The following is a 19,433-nucleotide window of genomic DNA, read 5'->3' on the forward strand; positions in this document are numbered from 1 at the left end:
ATCATCATCTGCATCCTTAGCTTCTGTCACCTGTAATACTGCAGATGCCTTCATAGCCTGGGAATGTGGAACAAGGTGTTTTGGGAGCCAGTGTGATCCTGTAGGAAAATACACACATCCTCTCCTCTACATGAGCACAAGGTCAGGATCACACCATTCCCCTATAGCAGAAACTTTTCACAAGATCTCTCCTTCTGGAGCATTTCGAATCAAAAACGTCCAGCTCCAATTAATCCTTGTTCTCTTCTCAAAACATATTAAATTAAAGTACTATTAAGAAGATTTGTAGAAGTAAAAAGGTATATATACTCCCACTTTTCATTTTTTCAAGCAAAAATTTAGGAGACCCTTGTGTGAATATAAGAGAGGCTGGTTTTACGTATAATAAGTAATGTAGCACAAAATTTATTAAAGGCATCAGAATTCTGTGCTGGAGCACCAACGGCTATTTTAAAACACTTTTGGAGGTCCAGCTATGTAGCAGGAATCTTAACAGGTCTTATTAATAAAATCAAACTTGAAGCCCAGTATTGGGGTGAATGCTGAAAGATCAGAGAAACAGAAAAAAACCACAGCAACCTCACCTTGCCAATTCCTCAGCTGATCCTGTTTCCTCAGACAGGAAGCTTCTGAGTCCTCAGTCAAATGGATCTTAGCTGAACTGTGCTGCTCAAAGCCTAAAAGCTTAACCAGCTCTAGTTCCTGGTCCTTACGCCTTATATACCTTTCTGCTTTCTGACATCAGTTCCTGGGATTAAAGGCTCACTTCCTAGGATTAAAGGTGTGAGCCATCATTCCTGGCTGTTTCCAGTGTGGCTTTAAACTCACAGAGATCCATATGGATCCCTGCCTTTAGAATGCTGGGATTAAAGATGTGAGTTCCACCATTTCCTGGCCTCTGTATCTAGTGGCTGTTCTGTTCTCTGACCCCAAATAAGTTTATTAGGGCACACAATATTTTGGGGAACACAATATCACCACACAGCTATAGAAAATGTTCACTGGCAATGAGTAATCCAGTGCTTACCAGCTTTTCAGGTTAATAGAATAGACATGAGGGGGACCCCAGAATAAAGGTCATACTAACATGAATGTATTTTAGCCTGACAAAAATTGAAATGCATCCATCTGCCATAAGGTAGTAAGCCTTTGAGATGTACACCATTACAAGGAGAAAGAAGATAAGTTAAACAAGAGGACAGTCTGAGACAATTTATAATACTAGATCTCTAGATAACTGTAATTGGGACTAGGCATAGCACAGTGCTGATGGTGATTTGCATAAGACAATAGCTTGCTTAAACAAAGCAGATTCAGCAGCCTTCTGAATAGAATAATGGGAAGCTAGATCTATAGCTGGAAAATATTGGAGAAATTAAGGAGCCTACTGGTTCTAACTGTTGTTGGGCATGCTGAAACAAGTGAAACATTTCTTCATCCTCAATCTGTTTAATAAGAGCACCAGGAAGTATTTAAACAACTTACATGAAATATAAACTGTCAAAGTAAGTGTTTAGAGGTTGAGGGAATGCAAAAATAATCTATATTCTGAGAAGACTTAGCTGAAACATTCAATATATAAGGAGTTACTTCTTGAAGTATAACATTAGGCACCGAACAAGTCTCTCATCTAGGAATACATTATCTGTTTCTGGGATTGTGTACCTCCTATAAAGTAGTATTGGAAAATTTAAATCAAAGGATTGGCAGGATAAGAAGTACCAAGCTGTCAGATAAGTTCAAAGAGAGCTACCTGTCAAGAGTCAGTGAAGGCCCAAAGTGAATCAAGTTGTGAAGAGGTGAAGGGGTGAACTATCAAATCAGTTTATCATGCAATACATTGATGGGCTTGAGGACAACTGTTTACTGGATAAACTAAGCAAGGATTTTATAATAAGAAATCAAGGAACAGGCAGCAGCAGTATGCAGAAAAATCCATTCTATAGATAGCCTAGGTTGCAAGAGTTGGCCAGAAGGATATGTTGGAGTGGCTAATAGTATAGAAGATAGAACAAGCTTTGTGTCAATACTTGTCAACTGTTGCATGAGTGATGATTCAGTATAACAATTATAATGTGTTTGACCCTCAGGAATAAGCTTTCTAGAAGAGAGGTCATTATCTCCTCTTAATATGAAAAAATAGAGAGTCAAAAATTTTGTAGTATGTTTCAGGGAAGGTCTCAGCCAATTTATATTTCCTAAGATCTTTTGAAAACCAATAAATGTTAGTATTTACCTGCCAATCAATGAGGGCAAATGGTACTGTCCTCTGTAATATGATCTAAATAAGAAAAGGGAGGTATAATCTGTGATTTCTCCAAGAAAATTTCCGGCTGAGTCTGTTCAAAGTGATCATGGATGGTGAGAAATAATTGAATAATTAGATTTTCAGGAGGTACTGAAATCCCCTAGGTAATAAATAATCATGAGAGAAGGGTACTTTTTTCTAACTGTCAGTAAGAGTTGAGCAATAAATTGTTGACACAAGTTGGGGCTCTTGGCCATACTATGAAGTAGCATCTTCCATTGTAAATATCTGAAAACTAGAGGAAGGAAGGAGAGTCCTGAGGAGGATGGGCTTTGGCTCAGTTAAACAAGTAGGAGCCAATTCAGCCAATTTTATAACTTCTCCAGCAAAAAAGGAAGTTTCTTCTCATCCTCTGAGGTATCATGAAGTGAAAGTAATTAAGAAATTAAGCTACATCCTGGTCCTCAGGGCCTTATATCTCTATTTTTGGCATGTTATTTTTATCTTGGGTCCCCCTGTTTCTTTTGGAATATTTTGGGTACATCTACAAGGGTGTTGAATTACAAATGACTCATATTCAAGCTGTGGATATAAACAAATCATGTATAAAATTTGGCAGTGCAAACCCAAAACAGGAAACTCATGTGGGGCTCATATGTGATATTCTGTCTTTAAACTTCCACCTACATGTTCCCATGTCTTTAAATTTACAGTACCTTATACAGTAAACCAAGGGTATATTTTTTAATGAAAATAAAGAATTCATCTAAGTACCATAGTGATACATGTCAAATTAGAAACATATGAATTAAAAGAGATTGTTCTTTAGAATCTTTTCCTCCCATGTTACTCTCACCTATTCTTCTACCCTTTGTTTCTTACAGGCCCCCATGTCTGACTCTTTTGTACTCATTCTTGATGATTTTTAGTAATCTCAGTCCCTACATAGAGCACCACATTATATGAACCAGAAGGAATGAGGATCCCAATTGTCAAGGCAATGAGACTATGTATAACAAATAAAGAAGACATGTAGCCATCACCAGAAGGTCTTGCCTAAAATAATGAGTTATATCAGAACAGTATTAAGCAGAAAGCTTCTTACATGGTATATGTAAAAGGGAAATGGCCAAGTCTAGCATACACTTAAATCAAAAAGGCTGGCAAAAAGAACAGGTATCCATACCTCAGTCACAGATGCTTAGGACTGAAGCACAGACCAGGAAAAATCTCTAAGAAGCTACAACCTTCACTTTTTTGAGGAACTGACTCTAGCTCTAGATTGGTTCTTGCCAACTCATTTCATGGGCAAGGACCCAGAAGTAAATTTCCCTTTGTAATTTCATTAGGATCTCAGAGAATGGATCAGTCTGGCTTTAAATATTAGGCTCTATCACCTGCCTGGAGACATAATTTTGCATAGTTGACATTCATAGTCACTGAATATGGAATTCCATTGTGTAGAATACTTGCCTAGAATAGACAAATCCCTGGGCTTGAACCCAGCATCATAACAACTGGACATGGGGGCACTTAATTACTACACTCAGAAGGATCTGCATTTCAAGGTCAGTTTAGATACATAGAGAGTTTGAGTTCAAGCTGAGTTTTTAGGATTCTATCCACCAAAAATACAATTGCCACTTATTGATTACATGGACTTTTCCCCAAAGGTTCCAAAGTGAAAGTTCAAACCAAACATTAATTAGTAGGTTTTCTTTATGTGAGGCAGCATATCCTCATCTTACATGTTGAACAGGGACACTAGAAGACAAAATCATTTGCCTCTACTTCCTTGTTCCTTTTCATTTAATATTATGAAAGGCAATTACATAAATCTAATATGCTATATACATCAATATTGTCTTCAATTTTCTGATGATACTGAATCCTGGAGAAGTCATCAAGTGAGTGAAAGGGGCAGTGAGCAGTGAGAAGAAAATAGATTTTGCACAGTCATGGCAACAACTCTGACTCTTGGTGCCCTCAGTCACCCAAGGAATGGGAAAAGACAGAGTGTTTCAGGATTTCAGAGTCAAAACAAAACCAAAGAACTACCAAAGAAAAAGGCAGTTGCTACTTTTAACAAAGAAGAACAATTTTGGAATATACAATATACAGAAATGAAATCATGTATATCTATATTCCCTATGTCAAGTGTCTCCTGTATTTTCTTTTTTCTCTCAGAGAACTTGGAAGGATTTCCATTAATTGCTTGGTAGGAAAATTAAATAATAAGCCTGATATCCTGGGGTTTGAGTCATTTGTTTCCCATTTGGTGGCCAATACAGGTAGATAAATAATGACTTTTCATTTTTTTCCCAGGGCATATCACAATATGATATGGAATGCCATAAAAAGTATGGAGATATATGGGGGTGAGTATTCTGCAGTTGGCCAATATGTACATTTGTTATGATGTGACACCAAACTGCATTAGAGAACCTTTTTAGTACATAGTTAATCGGGTCACAGTTGCCTGTTTTAAAGTGTCTGAAACCCTGTCCTGCCAAGGGTTCCATATAAAAGTTGTGGCCCACAGTCTGAATTATGATGAAGACATTGCAGGTAATGATTTGCCTGCATCCTTTGATGTTCCAGAGACACCTAGCCTTACTTAAATCCAATGTCTTATAAGGGTTCCTGCCTCTATTTATTCTTCCTTGAGACTTCTAAAAATTGTGAGATATGCATTAATTCAGATGCATGTAACATGTGCTCATAAATTCAGGAGAGTGTCCCCATCCATATTGATTTACATTTAGATAAAAGCAAAAGTAATTTTATAAAAAAATATTTCCAGTAAATGTGAACTTTTCAAATATAGGCTAAGGGAAAAATGAACATATTTACAGTTATTATTTTTGTTTAATTTAATGTGTTTATAAAGTATGTTTTTTATTTTTATTACTTCATTTTTTGATTGAGGTCATAATACCATTGCATCCTTTCTCCTTTCTCTTTCCTCCTTCAAATACATCCTCTGGTTTTCATTAATTGTTTGTACATGACTATATGTATACATAAGGGCATTAATATCCATAAGTATGATCTATTCAATCTACATAGTTTTTTGTGTATGTATGCTTTCAGGGCTGAACATGTGGAGTTGGGTAACCAGTTTGTGTGCTCTTCCCTGGGGAAGACCATTTCTCTCATTTTTAGTAATCCTTACCTACCTGTATTTCTTTCTATAGGTTTGAGTCATCCTGGGCCTTGCCCTGTTGTTTATTTTTTTGAGACCAGGTTTCCATATATCCAACTTTGGTCTGGAAGTCGCTATGAGTCCATATTGGCCTAGAAATCTCTGTCTTCCATAGCTGCCTTCTGACTACTGGTCTTAGAGTTCTGCGATTCCAAACTTTGTTGAATTTCCTTTTACTTTTCAATTCTTGTTACATTTTATACAAGGCATTGACTTTTTAACAAAGTTGTATATGGTTATTTCCTCTCAACACATACAACTCATTTTGAAGAAAAGGTGATGGGTGTGTAATATCATACTGTTGACTTTTAAGCTTGTTTCATTAATTATTTTGTGTTATAGTTGAGCTCATGGGGGATACATTATTGATCGTCAGTTGTTAATAATTTGTCCTTAGTGACAGTAGAGTAGCAGTGAATAAACACTTGCTGTCCTTACAGAAGACCAAGGTTCAGTTCACAGAAGCATAAATTATAGAACCAGAGGTAACATCAGGATCAAAATGTAATCATCTCTGTTTTCCCAATACAGGCTGTATAATGGACTTCTCCCTGTGCTAGTTATCACAAAACCAGATATGATCAAGAATGTGCTAGTGAAAGAATTTTATTCTAGCTTCACAAATCGACAAGTAAGTATTCTTTCAAATATGTGAGGATTATACAAACCAAACATGTTAAATATAGGAATATCTATATGTATATAAATATGCATACATGTATTCAATAACAAATATTTCAACAACAAAGCATGAATATGAAAAAGAGAAGAAAGTTGTATGTGGAAGTATTTGAAAGGGAGAAATGTGCAATTACATTATAATCTCAAAAATTAAAATGTGAGTATTCATTTAAAAATTTTTATTATTCTCCCACATAATCTAGCAGTTAGAATTCCTGGTTTTCATTCAGGGGGCCTAGGTTGCATTCCAGGTATAGGAAAGCCTGCATGTTTCAGAAAAAAATTAGCCAGGTTGTGTTGCTGCACACTATTAATCACAACATTAAGGAGGCAGAGGCATGTGGTTCCCTGTGAGTTTGAGCCTAACCTGGTCTACAAATCAAGTTCCAAGACAGCTAGAGCTACACAGAGGAACTCTGTCTTAAAAAGCAAAAACGAACAAAAAAAGTATTATGAGAGGCTGGAAATGTTGCTCAGTAACAGATTAACCTTGCCCAGAGTTCAGTATCCAGTACCACAAGATGAACAAACATTTTATTATGAAATTCTTATGGATTCACTGTAATTTGCCAACAATATACAAGGAATGCTATGAGTCCTCTTGCTGTTTTGTTCAGGTGGAGCTTCAACCTTTCCCAAGGAGAAATTCGTAGCACTCAGGGATAAACAAAATACTCTTTTCATTGGTTCAAAACCATTGCTTAAGAGTCCCAAACTTGCTTTCTAAGTGGGTACTCATGGTGGTTACTTCTCAAAGGGAAAGAGCAGATGTGACCCTGGTCAGCAGGGAATGGACAAGCAGAGTCACAAAGCAGAAGCCAGTAGTTCATTTTAACAGCTCTGCTGACTCAGGGAAGAGACTGGTTGTTACATTCTCCTTATAATCTTGTCACCCCATAGTCCCTAAGGAAGCTTGGTAATCATAAATAAGGTTAAAGTTGGTGTTTTCCTTTCTCCATCAGTTTTTCTTAGGCAGTTTACTTATTTATTTTATGTTTTAGTGTGTTTAAGCTTCATTAGTATGTGTCAGTGCTTGCATTCAAACTCAGTTAGGTCTGAGGATAGACCTAATGTAATTTATCCACATTTATATACCTCCTTGTATAAACAACTTAGAATGGTATTTTAATTTTTTTGATTAAAATACAAATATATTATTTGTTTATTCCCACTCATCCTTCCCCTGTTCCCACCTCAATTCCATTTAGATAATATAAAATATTGAGTCCCTGTGTCATTCAACCGTACATAGTGTTATTCATCATTCCCTCTTCCCCTCCTTCTGTATTTTCCTCCTTCTTCCTTCTCCAGTTAAGAGTCCCTCCCATTCATCCCATTTCTCCTTCATATTACCTGTGTCCTGCTATTTCTTTTTCAAGGTACCCCTTGCCTTATCTCCATTTTAGTTTCCTCCTTTCTACGAATACTCTGTTGTATACACACATCTGGAAATTGAGGCATATGATCCAAATGTATCAAATAACATGGGGTATTTTCTTTTGTGGGTGTGGGTTATCTCACTCAATATAATGTTTTCTAGTTCCACTCATTTACTGCATGGTTTCGATTTTCTTTTGGCTAAATAATATTCTATTGTGTGCTTATATATACTGCATTTTCATTAAATATTCACTGTCTATTAGTTGAAAGTATTTAGGTTGTTTCCATACTCTAATAATTGTGAACAGAGCATCAATGAACATGTCTGCAAAACATCCATGGAGTAGGATGTTGTCTGAAAAAGTGACAAGAAGTTATATAGCTGAGTTATGTGATAAATATATTTCTAGTTTTTGAAGAATTAGCCACAATGATTTTCAGATTGCACTAGTTTGCAATCACACTACCAGTGAATTATGATTCCATTTTCTTATGTCCTTACTAACATTTTGTTGTTTTTGGTTTTCTTGATTTTTACCATTCTGAGATGAGTAGGATGAAATATCAATGTTGTTCTAATTTTTATTTATCTCATTTCTATGGGTAATGAACAATCAGTTTATATTTCTTCCACATTTTTATTTCTTCTTTTGAGAATTTTGTTCAACTCCATTACCCAGTCCCCCCTTTGAGACAGAATCTCTCTACATAGCCCTGGTTGTCCTAAAACTCACTATGTAGACCACACTGTTCTTAAAATCAGAGAGATCCAACTTCCTCTGCCGCTGGAGTGCTGCTATTAAATGTGTGAGACACTATGCCCCTCATTCATATCTCATTTTTAAAAATGAGTTGCTTGTTTTTATGAGTCTTATTTGATACCTTATAGATTTAGACATTAAACCTTTATCAGATGTGTCGCTGGGAGAGATTCTCGCTTTGTAGTGTTCACCTTCACTCAATTGACTGCTTCCTCTTCTGTACAAACTTTTAATTTTATGAGGCAATATTTGCCAATTTTTACCCTAATTTCCAGACAAATGGAGTCCAATATTTGTAGTCCTTTACTACATCTGTATTTTTTAGGGTGCTGCTTCAGTATTTTTCTGGAAGATATAGCATTTCAGATTTTACACTGAGGTCTTTGATCCATTTGTAGTTAGGGTTTTTTTTTTGTCAAGTGATAGATACGGTTCTAGTTCATTGTTGTATGTGGGGATCTCTTTCTTTTGTAGCATATATTTTAAAGATTCTGTCTTTTCTCCAGTGTGTATTTTTGAATCTTTTTCAGATATCAGGTGGCTGTAATCATGTGGACTCATGTTTGATTATTTGGTTTTCTTCCATTGATATTTATATCTGTTTTTGCACCAGCAAGATACTATGTTTATTAGTACTGCTGTAGAACATATTTTGAAATCTGGAGTAATAATTATTCTTGCACTGTTCTTATTATTAAGGATTGCAGTGGCTATCCAGAATCTTGTCTGATTCCATATTGATTTTAGGATTTTTTTCCTGTTCTGTGAAGAATGTTGTGTTGATTTTATTGATGTTGCCTTGAATTTGTAAATTGCTTTTGGTGGAATCATCATTTTCACAATGCCAGTTCTAGCAGTCCAGAATCAAAGGATGTGTTTCCATCTTGTAGTGTCTCAATCTCTTTCTTCTGAGATTTAACGCGTTCACTGTAGAGTTCTTTCCCCTATTTTATTAGGTTCATTTCAAGGTCTATTACATACTACGAAGGTATTGTGAGTGGAAATGTGTCCATGATATACTTCTCAACCTGCTAGTGTACATAAAGGCTACTGATTTTTGTAAGCTGACTTTGTATCCTGTGTCTATATTGAAATTGTTTATCATTTCAACATTTTTTTTTCTGGTGGAATTTATATATATATAATTTCTGGTGGAATATATATAATTGCATATATATATATATTCTGCATAAGGATTGTTTGATTTTTTTCTATTTCTATAATTTTCTTTTCTTGCTGTTTTGCTCTTGCTAGAACTTTGAGGATTTTATTGAAAAAGATTGGGGAGAATAGGAAACCCTATCTCACTCTTGATTTTAATTTAATTTACTGGTATTGCTTGGTTTTACTCCATTGAGGATAATGTTGGCTATGGGTTCATAATATAGAACATTAATGATTTTGATGTTTATTATATATTTTATTTGATGTATGTTTTTTCATTCCTACTCTCTCTAGAACTTTGGAATGAAGGCATGCTGATTTGTTCTCAAGCACTGTCTCAAAAGTATCTCTGTCAGTCTTGGAACTCAATATTTAGTCCAGGCTGATGTTCACCTCACAGATATCTACCTGACTCTTTATCCTGTGTGCTGAGCATAAAGCACACAGCAACATTGTGTTGAATTTTTTATTATTTATTTATTTATTTATTTATTTATTTATTTATTTATTTATTTATTTATAGAAGATTAATTTTTAATTAGTTCCTGTTTGTTTATTCAGATTTCCTATTTCCAGCCTTCCCTCAGTTTGTGTCTTCTTAATTGCCTCTATTTCAGTTTTCAAATCTTGGACTTTTTCATTCACTGGTTTAAATGCTTTTTCTTGGCTTTCTTTAAGAGATTTATTGATTCCTTCCAATTTTTTGTTTGTCTTTTGTTTGAATTCTTTAAGGGTAGTTTTCATTTCCTCTTTAAAGGCTTCTATCATCTTCCTCAAGTCATTTTTAAGGTCTATTTCTCCTTCTTCTTCTTCTTCTTCTTCTTCTTCTTCTTCTTCTTCTTCTTCTTCTTCTTCTTCTTCTTCTTCTTCTGCTGCTGCTTTGGGATGTTTAGTTCTTGCTGGTGTGGTACCACTAGGCTCTGATTGTGTCATATTGGTCTCTATGTTGTTTTTGCACTGGTATCTACCCATCTCTTTGTACACTCCATGCAAGTGCTATCTATGTCTGAGGGAGCCTCTTTGGTACCATTGACACTATTGGTCTAATGGGAGTTCTTGGTCTAATCCGGGCTGCTGGTGCAATTGGAGCTGAGGGGTTCTGTGTCTGAAGGCACAGATCTTAGTCCAATGGGCCTCAGTGGGCTCTACCTCAGGGAGCAGCTATTCCCTCTTGGTGCTGGGTAGGACCTGTTTTCTGTTTCCAATCAATGCAGGGTAGGCTTATCATGGGTTTTACTGGTGTCACTGGGGGCTATTTTCTTAGCCAGGGGGCAGGAGAAGAGGCAGCTAGCTGGTTTGTGGACCTCCAGTGGCTTGGGGAATGGGCATGGGGTTTGCTCCTGGCATCTGCCCAATCTGAAGACAGGGCCTTACCTGTTCCCAATCTGTGCAGTGTGTGCTTATGTCTTCAGTTTTCACTGGTGTCACAGTGGCAGTAAATGAAACTTCTAAGGCAAACTCTGACAGCAGTGATCTGAAGGTATAAACATAAGAATTTAGAAGGCAATTAGATTACCATCACATTCCATTTTGTAACAACAACATTTGTGGTGATATTGTGTTCCCCAATATATTGTGCACACTATTAAACTTATCTTGGGTCAGACAACAGAATAGTCACGAGATAGACAGAGGCCAGAAATTGGTGGCACACACACCTTTAATTCTAGCATTCTGAAGGCAGAGATCCATCTAGATCTCTGTGAGTTCAAAACTACACTGGAAACAGCCAGGCATGAAGACACATGCCTTTAATCCCAGAAAGTGGTTGCAGGAGGCAGAAAAGTATATAAGGTGTGAGGACCAGGAACCAGAGCCTTTAAAGCTTTGAGCATTTAGAAGCAGTTTAGCTGAGATCCATTTGGATGAGGACTCAGAGGCTTTCAGTCTGAGGAAACAAAATCAGCTGAGAAGGTGGTGAGGTAAGGTTAGCTGTGGCTTGTTCTGTTTCTCTGATCTTTCAGCATTTACCCCAATATCTGGATCCTGAGTATTTTATTAATAAGACCTTTAGAGATTTCTGCTACAAACAGTAGTTTGTACACTAGTGCCTATGACATGCTTTTATCAGTTTTACAATAGTGCATATGGAGAGATGGCTCAAATATTAAGAAAACTAACTGCTATCAGGGAAGACCAGGGTTCAATTCCTAGTATCCAAGTGGTACAAAAACTCATCTCTAAACCCAGTCTCATTGGACCTGATGTCCCTTTCTGGGCACTTCAGGCACTACACATCTTTAGTACAGATATGTTAAAGATATACATGGAAAAATGCTCTTACAACTCTTTTTTTTTTTTGGTTTTTCAAGACAGGGTTTCTCTGTGTAGCTTTGTGCCTTTTCCTGGAACTCCCTTGGTAGTCCAGGCTGGCCTGGAACTCACAGAGATCTGCCTGGCTCTGCCTCCCGAGTGCTAGGATTAAAGGTGTGTGCCACCACTGCCTGGCTAAAACTCTTACTAGCTCCACAGATAGGGGTGGTGACATCACAAGCCTCTTTCCCATCTGTGCTGGATTTCTGAAATCAGATTGATCTTCTAGAGGTCTTGTGTGGGTAACCATAGCATCTGTGAGTCCTTGTGAGTCATGCCCATGTCATGCCCAGAGTCCAGCCCTTTGTGGCACTTCTCTGGATCTAGCAGTCTTTTCACCACGTCTTCCACAATGTTCCCTGAGCCTTGGGTGTGAGTGGTTGCAGATATTCTGTCACTTTCAGTTTCCTTAATTTTGTGTGTATAATATTTGTTCGTTTCACACAGTTAATAACATACCTTGAATATGTAAATATTTCTATTTCCAATGAAATCTACATGCCTTTGAGTTGATCTTTATTTTCTCTGATTGCAATAGCTAGACACAAGGTTGAGATGTAGTAAAAGGTGAGAACAGATATTTTAAAATGGTTTCTTAATGTTAAAACCAGGCTTTCTTTCCAAATGATGTGTTGGATAAAGAGTTTGTTTGAAGCGGTTTTTATCTTATATATGAAGTTTTCCCCTCTCTATTACCATGTATTTATATCATTAAGAACTATTGAAATATTCCAAGTTAGAACCAAATACAGGGGCATATGGTGGAAGGAACTTTCCATTGGGAAAAGAGAATTACAGGAGCCTTTTGCTTTTATTTCAGAATTCACAATCAAGGAGAGATAGTTCCATGATATTTAATTAATACTCAGGCTAATAATACCTAGTCCTTTAGTATTTGTGATAATCTAATGATTATTATGTCATGTCACTTCTTTTCAAAGTAGCTCAATCTGAAGGTGCTTGTATGTGAAAAGCTGGTCTAAGGAAAAGTTAACCAATATAGCCCTCTGTTGCTGAAAGTTTTCTTGTGTCCCTCCTAGTATGCAATTTCTCAGACCCAAGTATACACACAGAGGCTTGGTTTAATTAAAACTGCTCAGCCATTAGATCAGGCCTACCACTGATTACCTTGTACCCTTAAACTCAGCCCATTTCTGTTAATCTATGTGTTGTCACGTGTTCCCAGTGGTGTCCCCCCACTCAGCCTTCCTATTCCCAGCATTCTCCTTGTCTGCTTATCCTGCCTAAACTTCCTGTCTGGCTACTAGCCAATCAGAATTTTATTTATCAACCAATCAGAGCAACACATTCACAGCATGCAGAGCAATATCACCCATCAGCTCTCCTGTATGTACTCTATTGTTCTGCATTTTGGCAACATGAAACAAACCTAGACATAGTGAGCAAGACAAACCTCAGTTGAGAAAGGCATCTATCAGCTTACATGTAGAAAGGCTGTGGGGTACTTTCTTAATTAGTGACTGAGCTCAACTCACTGTGGTTGGTGCCAAACCTGGGCAGTTAGTCCTGGGTTGTATTTGAAACTAGGATGAGCAACCATAGTGAGCAAGCCAGTAAGAGGCTTTGGCTTCAGTTCCTGCCTTCAGGTTCCTGTGTTAACTTCTCTCAGTGACAGACTGTGGCCTAAGAGTTGTAATAAACCTTCTACATCACAAGTTGCTTTTGTTCATTGTTTTATCACAGCAATAGAAACCTAAGAAATATATTTTTCTATACTAACTTGGAGAATAATTTTGGGTTCCTACCTGTCTTTTCACATAGAAAGCGATTTTTTTTTCTACAGAGGGAATCATATTGAAATGAAGATTGTAATAAAATAGCTTTATCCCACTCAGATGGCTGTATGTATCTTTAATTTTGAGGCATTTTACATATTTTATTTATTACGTATGTGTGCCTGTGTATGTATGTGTATTGTATGTGTGCAAGTACTCACAGAAAACAGAAGAGGGCAACAGATACTCCGAATTGCAGTTACTAGTAGTTGTGAACCACCTAATGTGGTTTCTGGGAATTGAACCAGAGTCTTCCACAAGAGGAGCAAGTGGTGTTAACCACTGAGCCATTGTTCCAGTGCCAGCTTGAGGAAATAGCATGAAATCTGCCACCTAGAAGAGGGTTAATAGCTGTTAAGGAATGTTGTCTATTTCATACAGGTTTTATAATTGTTAAGATAACAAATCTAATGGAGAATAAAATCTATTTTTCTTGGTATTGTAGTCTCTTGGCCCAGATGGATTTATGAAAAAAGGTATAGTAAGATCTGAGAATGACGAATGGAAAAGAATTCGATCATTGCTGACACCAACCTTCAGCAGTGGAAAATTGAAGGATGTAAGTTAATGAAGAACATTTTATTGTAAATGTAATAGAAACTATTGGAGGACTGGTAGAAATAATATACTATTTAGAGAGCTGTTGCTTTGATCATTACATTGCTAAGGATGGTCTTATTTTGTTTTGTTGTTGTTATTTATTCTTATATAGTACTTTTAAAAATATGATGATCTTTTTATAACTTCAAAAGACTTGTTATTTGGGGACTCAGATGCTGACATTTACCATGAGACTGTGTTGTGTTTTGTGCTCAGATGTTCCACATCATCCAAGAATATGGAGATATACTGGTGAAAAACATGAGTCGGGAAGTAGCGAAGGGCAAGAATGTCACCATGAAAGAGTGAGTAGTGATGCATGCATTCTCTGGGGACTCTGAGCTCCATCTGGAGACCTCCCTCTGCCTGACAGGTAGCTAAAATTATTCCATATCAAGAATAAGGGAGAGGCACGAAGTTACCCTGCTGTGAACCATACATTAAGTAAAAGTTCCCACAATACCATTTGAGACTCTCTCCGTTGTGTACATGAGACAAAATTAGGTTACTTGTTGTCATCCTGTATGTTTTAGAAGACAGTTATGTAGTTTAGAATGAAAGAGTAATATTTAGGAAAGCTGAGGGTGTGGGAATTAAGAAATTTGGGAGGAGGATTTATGTGCTACATCAGAGGGAATTGGTTTTTCAAGAATATTATAGATGTAACTTTCAACAATGTAAATCATGAGGTTTTGCTGAGTGTCTTAGAAAAAATATCAGCAACAAACAAATTTCTTCTGCCTCTCTTTCATCCAACTAAAGAGGGAGAATTTTCTGGAAATGGCGTGGGTATTAAAATCATGCTGAAAACACCATGGTAGTAAACTCAGGCTGTGTTGATGATATTGCAGACTAATTGTCACATACCTCAGAGGTTGTGTGAGTAAAACATTAACTTCTATGGTTCTCTACTCAGCGTCTTTGGGGCCTACAGCATGGATGTGATCACTGGTACCTTATTTGGAGTAAAGGTGGATTCCCTCAACAATCCCCAGGATCCTTTTGTGAGAAATACCAGAAAGCTTTTTGTAATTGACTTTTTCAATCCATTGATTTTCGCTCAAGGTATGTAGTCTATTTTCAACTATATTAAGATCTTAGATTATTTTTTTATTAGCATACAACGTAAAGAGGTCCTCATAGCATATCCATACTCAATTATTATCTCCCTCATCTTTTTTTAAGTGCTGCTATTTTATTTTGCTGAAGTTTTTTGCTTTTTTTATTATAGTTTTATTATATATATAAAACCCATGAATCCCCCTATCCTCTTTTCTCCTTTCCCCAGGCTTCCGTCCCCTAATACACCACATTCCCATCTCCTCCAATGCAAGATCTTCTTGGGGATTCATCACAGCCTGGTAGATTCAGGTGAGGCAGGTCCAGTCTCCTCCTCCCTACACTAAGACTGACCAAAGTGTCTCAGCATAGGTCCTAGGTGCAAGAAAGCAAGCTCATGTACTAAGGACAGTTCCTGGTCCCACTGCCTGGTGGCCTCCTGAATAGTTCAAGCTAATGGACTGTCTCACTTATCCAGAGGACCTATTCCAGTTTCATGGGGGTTCCTCAGCTATTGGTTCATAGTTCATGTGTTTCCACTAGCTTGGCTATTTGTCCCTGTGCTTTTTCCAGTCATGGTCTCAATATTTCTTGATCATATAATCCCCCCTCTCTCTTACCGATTGGACCCCTGGAGCTCCACTTGGGCCTTGGCCATGGATCTCTGCATCTGTTTACATTAGTCATCAGATGAGAGTTCTATCATGTCAGTTAGGCTGTTCGGCCATCTGATCACCAGAGTAGGTCAGCTTGGGCTTTCTCTTGACCATTGCCAGTAGTCTATTGTGGAGGTATATTTGTGGATTTATGGGGACCTCTCTAGCACTTTGCTTCTTCCTATTCCTGTGGGATCTTCATTTATCATGGTATCCCTTTCCTTGTTATCCCACTATGTTCCTGATCCAGGTGGGACCACTAGCTCCCTAAAGCTTTCTTTCCCCTGACCCTTGCCCTCCATTACCCCCTCACATCCAGTGTGCTCATGTAGATCTCATCCATTTCTCTGCCATTGTGTGATCCCTGTGTCTTTCTTAGGGTCCTCTTTACTAGGTAGCCTCCTGGAGTTGTGAGTTGCAGTCTGGTTATTTTGCTTTACATCTAGTATCCACTTATGTGTGAGTACATACCATGATTGTCTTTCTGAGTCTGGGTTAGCTCACTCAGGATGATTTTTTCTATTTCCATCCATTTGCCTGCAAACCGCATGATGTCCTTGTTTTTCTCTGTTGAGTAGTACTCCATTGTGTATATGTACCACATTTTATTTACCCATTCTTCAGTTGAAGGGCATCTAGGTTGGTTCCAGGTTCTGGCTACTGCAAATAATGCTGCGATAAACATAGTTGAGCATGTGCCTTTGTGGTATGATTGAGCATTCCTTGGGTATTTGCCCAAGAGTGTTATGCCTGGGTCTTCAGGGAGATTGATTCCCAATTTTCTAAGATCCACAAATCCAGCCCTACAGAAAGCACTAGTAGGAAAATCACAACCTAAGGAAGGCAGATACACCCACAAAAGTGCAGGCAATAGATAACCCCTCAGCAGTAAACCTCAAAGAAAAGAAGTACACACACACACATTACAACCAAGAGATAACAGGAATAAACAATCACTGGTCATTATTATCCATTAATATCAATGGACTTAATTCACCTATAAAAAGACACAGGTTAACAGAATGGATACGAAAGCAGGACCCATCTTTCTGCTGCATACAAGAAACATACCTCATATTCAAAGATAAACTCTACCTAAGCATAAAAGGCTGGGAAAAGTCTTTCCAATCAAATGGTCTTAAGAAGCAAGCTGGTGTAGCCATCCTAATATCCAAGAAAATAGACTTCAAACTAAAATCAATAAAAAGAGATCAAGAAGGACATTACATACCACTCATAGGAAAGATGACACAAGATGAACATTCAATCCTGAACATTTATGCCCCAAACACAAGGGCACCCACATATGTAAAAGAAACATTACTAAAGCTTAAATCACATATAAAACCCTACACATTAATAATGGAATACTTCAACACCCCACTCTTACCACTGGACAGATCTGCCAAATCAAAAATTAACAGACAAATATCTGCCTCATCTTACCATCACTCTTGTATAATCTGTTTCTTTAATCACCCTTTGAATTTTAATATCACATGTGTTCATCCATGATTGCCAGATACTTGGTATTTTTTGATAGCTATGAAATAATCATGTGATTTCTGTCTTTGGGTCATTAATGTCATGATTTAGATTTATACATTTACATATATTGAATCATTCATCCAAATCTTGAAGGAAACTTGAATCCAAGTTAAATTAATGTCATCTATTGCCAATGTTTCTCTGGTTATTTTGTTATGGATAGTATATTTATTTTAAAAATGGATGTAGAAGTCACTCAAAATTATATTGCAGAATTTATTCTGTGACATAATATCTGATAACATTTGTTTTATGAAATGGAGTGCACATATTGATGCATATATATTTAGAGTAGCAATTTTGTGTGGGTGGATGGTTTTCTTAAAGTGTAAAAAGTGATTTTCTACATCCATGTGTCTAGGTTTAAATTGATATTGGAATAGTGATGCATGCTTATTTCCTACATTGGTATTTGGTGTTTGGGTACATTTCTTAGTGTAAAGAAAAAGAATGCTTGCTAATCCAATCTGCTAGTCTGTGTAATATTTAGTTATCTTTTAGTTTAAAGACAGGTTCCATGTATTCATAACTGGTCTAGGACTGGCTATGTAGACAAGATTTTTTGAATTCCATAATGATCTGCCTGCCTCTGGCTCTTGAGTGTTGAGATTAAAGCATATATCACTATATTTACCCTTAGTCTGTTTCCTTTGATAAAGGAATATAGACTTTTAATATTGAGACTTCATATTGAAAGAATTGCAAAGATTCCTGACATTTTATTGTTTTTCTCCTGTCTGGTATGGTCTTGGCCCTCTTTTCCTAACAGGTGTCTTAGTATCGTTATTTTTCCTCTAGCCCCTTGGCTGTATTTACTTTTTTCTTCAGTCCAATCCAAACTTTACATTATGTTATGCAAGCAGAATTCATTGTGAAAAATTCTATAGGATGACATAGCATGGATAGATCTTTTCCTCCTGTGATTATAATAAATAGGAATTTAATATATATCACATATTGTCAGTAGCACTTATTTTCCAAACATGAAATACAAATTTCTAGCCGGGCGGTGGTGGCGCACGCCTTTAATCCCAGCACTCGGGAGGCAGAGCCAGGCGGATCTCTGTGAGTTCGAGGCCAGCCTGGTCTCCAAAGTGAGTTCCAGGAAAGGCGCAAAGCTACACAGAGAAACCCTGTCTCGAAAAACTTAAAAAAAAAAAAAAAAAAAAAAAAAGAAATACAAATTTCTATGCTATCCGGGCATTTTTTTTCAATTTTGATGTTTAGGAGTTATGCTCATAGACCTGTCTTTATATGTGACTTTGTCCTTCTTCTCAAAGCTTCCAGTATTCTTTCTTTATTCTCTGTATTCACATTTATTTTTAATGTATAATGGGAAGTTTCTTCTCTGGTCTTTTTTATCTGTTTTATACTTTTTATCTATTTTGGATCTTGATGATCATTTCTTTCATTCAGCCTGGAACTCCAGTTCTATGATTTTATTGATAATATTTTCTTGACATGGAATTCTTGTCATTGCTCTATGCTGGAAGTCATAGACTTTTTTCTGATATAGTCAATACTTAGAAATGTTTAACAAAGTGATCACTGTTAATGACTGAATCATCTTATTATTCTGCCTTGTCTTCATGCCCTCACATTCTGTCTTCTCTGTGATCCACTCTATTTCTGATCCTTTCCACGGAAATTTGTATTTGACTTAGTGAAACTTTAATTTCTGTCATCATTTCATTTTGTTTTTCTTCTGTATATCTATCTCTTTAGCAAATTCCATCTTAATATGTAGATTCAATTTCCTTATTTCTTTCATCTTTCGTGTTTCCTTGGGATTAATTCAGGAGACAGTCATGTGTTCATCTTTCTCCCTTCATTTGGAGTTTTTTCAATGTTCAGGAAAGACTTGGCTGTAGTAGGGTTGAAATGATGTTTTCTTCTCTTAGGCTTGTGTTCAGGGCTCCAATCTCTTCTCCCAGTGATCCTTATCAATCATCAAATCCTCTATGAAATTAGTGTAGCTGTTGACTTCAAAGGAGTCATTAGTCATTCCTTAAGGACTAACTC

At 36.9% G+C, this 19,433-nt stretch overlaps 1 protein-coding gene across 3 annotated transcripts in view; it reads left to right on the top strand.

Annotated features, from left to right (window-relative positions):
- Positions 1–19,433, top strand: part of LOC143270492 (cytochrome P450 3A13-like) — a 75,578-nt gene that overhangs the window by 5,096 nt on the left and 51,049 nt on the right. For all 3 annotated transcript variants that reach the window (XR_013047668.1, XM_076560634.1, XM_076560633.1), the window contains exons 3-7: positions 4,574–4,626; positions 5,985–6,084; positions 13,994–14,107; positions 14,365–14,453; positions 15,065–15,213. Coding sequence is in view for 2 of the 3 variants with exons in the window: in XM_076560634.1 (XP_076416749.1) it covers positions 4,574–4,626; positions 5,985–6,084; positions 13,994–14,107; positions 14,365–14,453; positions 15,065–15,213 (505 nt within the window). In the remaining variant the exon portion in view is untranslated. The remainder of the gene's footprint in view (positions 1–4,573; positions 4,627–5,984; positions 6,085–13,993; positions 14,108–14,364; positions 14,454–15,064; positions 15,214–19,433) is intronic.

Source organism: Peromyscus maniculatus, chromosome 23, assembly GCF_049852395.1.
Source record: "Peromyscus maniculatus bairdii isolate BWxNUB_F1_BW_parent chromosome 23, HU_Pman_BW_mat_3.1, whole genome shotgun sequence".
Taxonomy (NCBI): domain Eukaryota; kingdom Metazoa; phylum Chordata; class Mammalia; order Rodentia; family Cricetidae; genus Peromyscus; species Peromyscus maniculatus.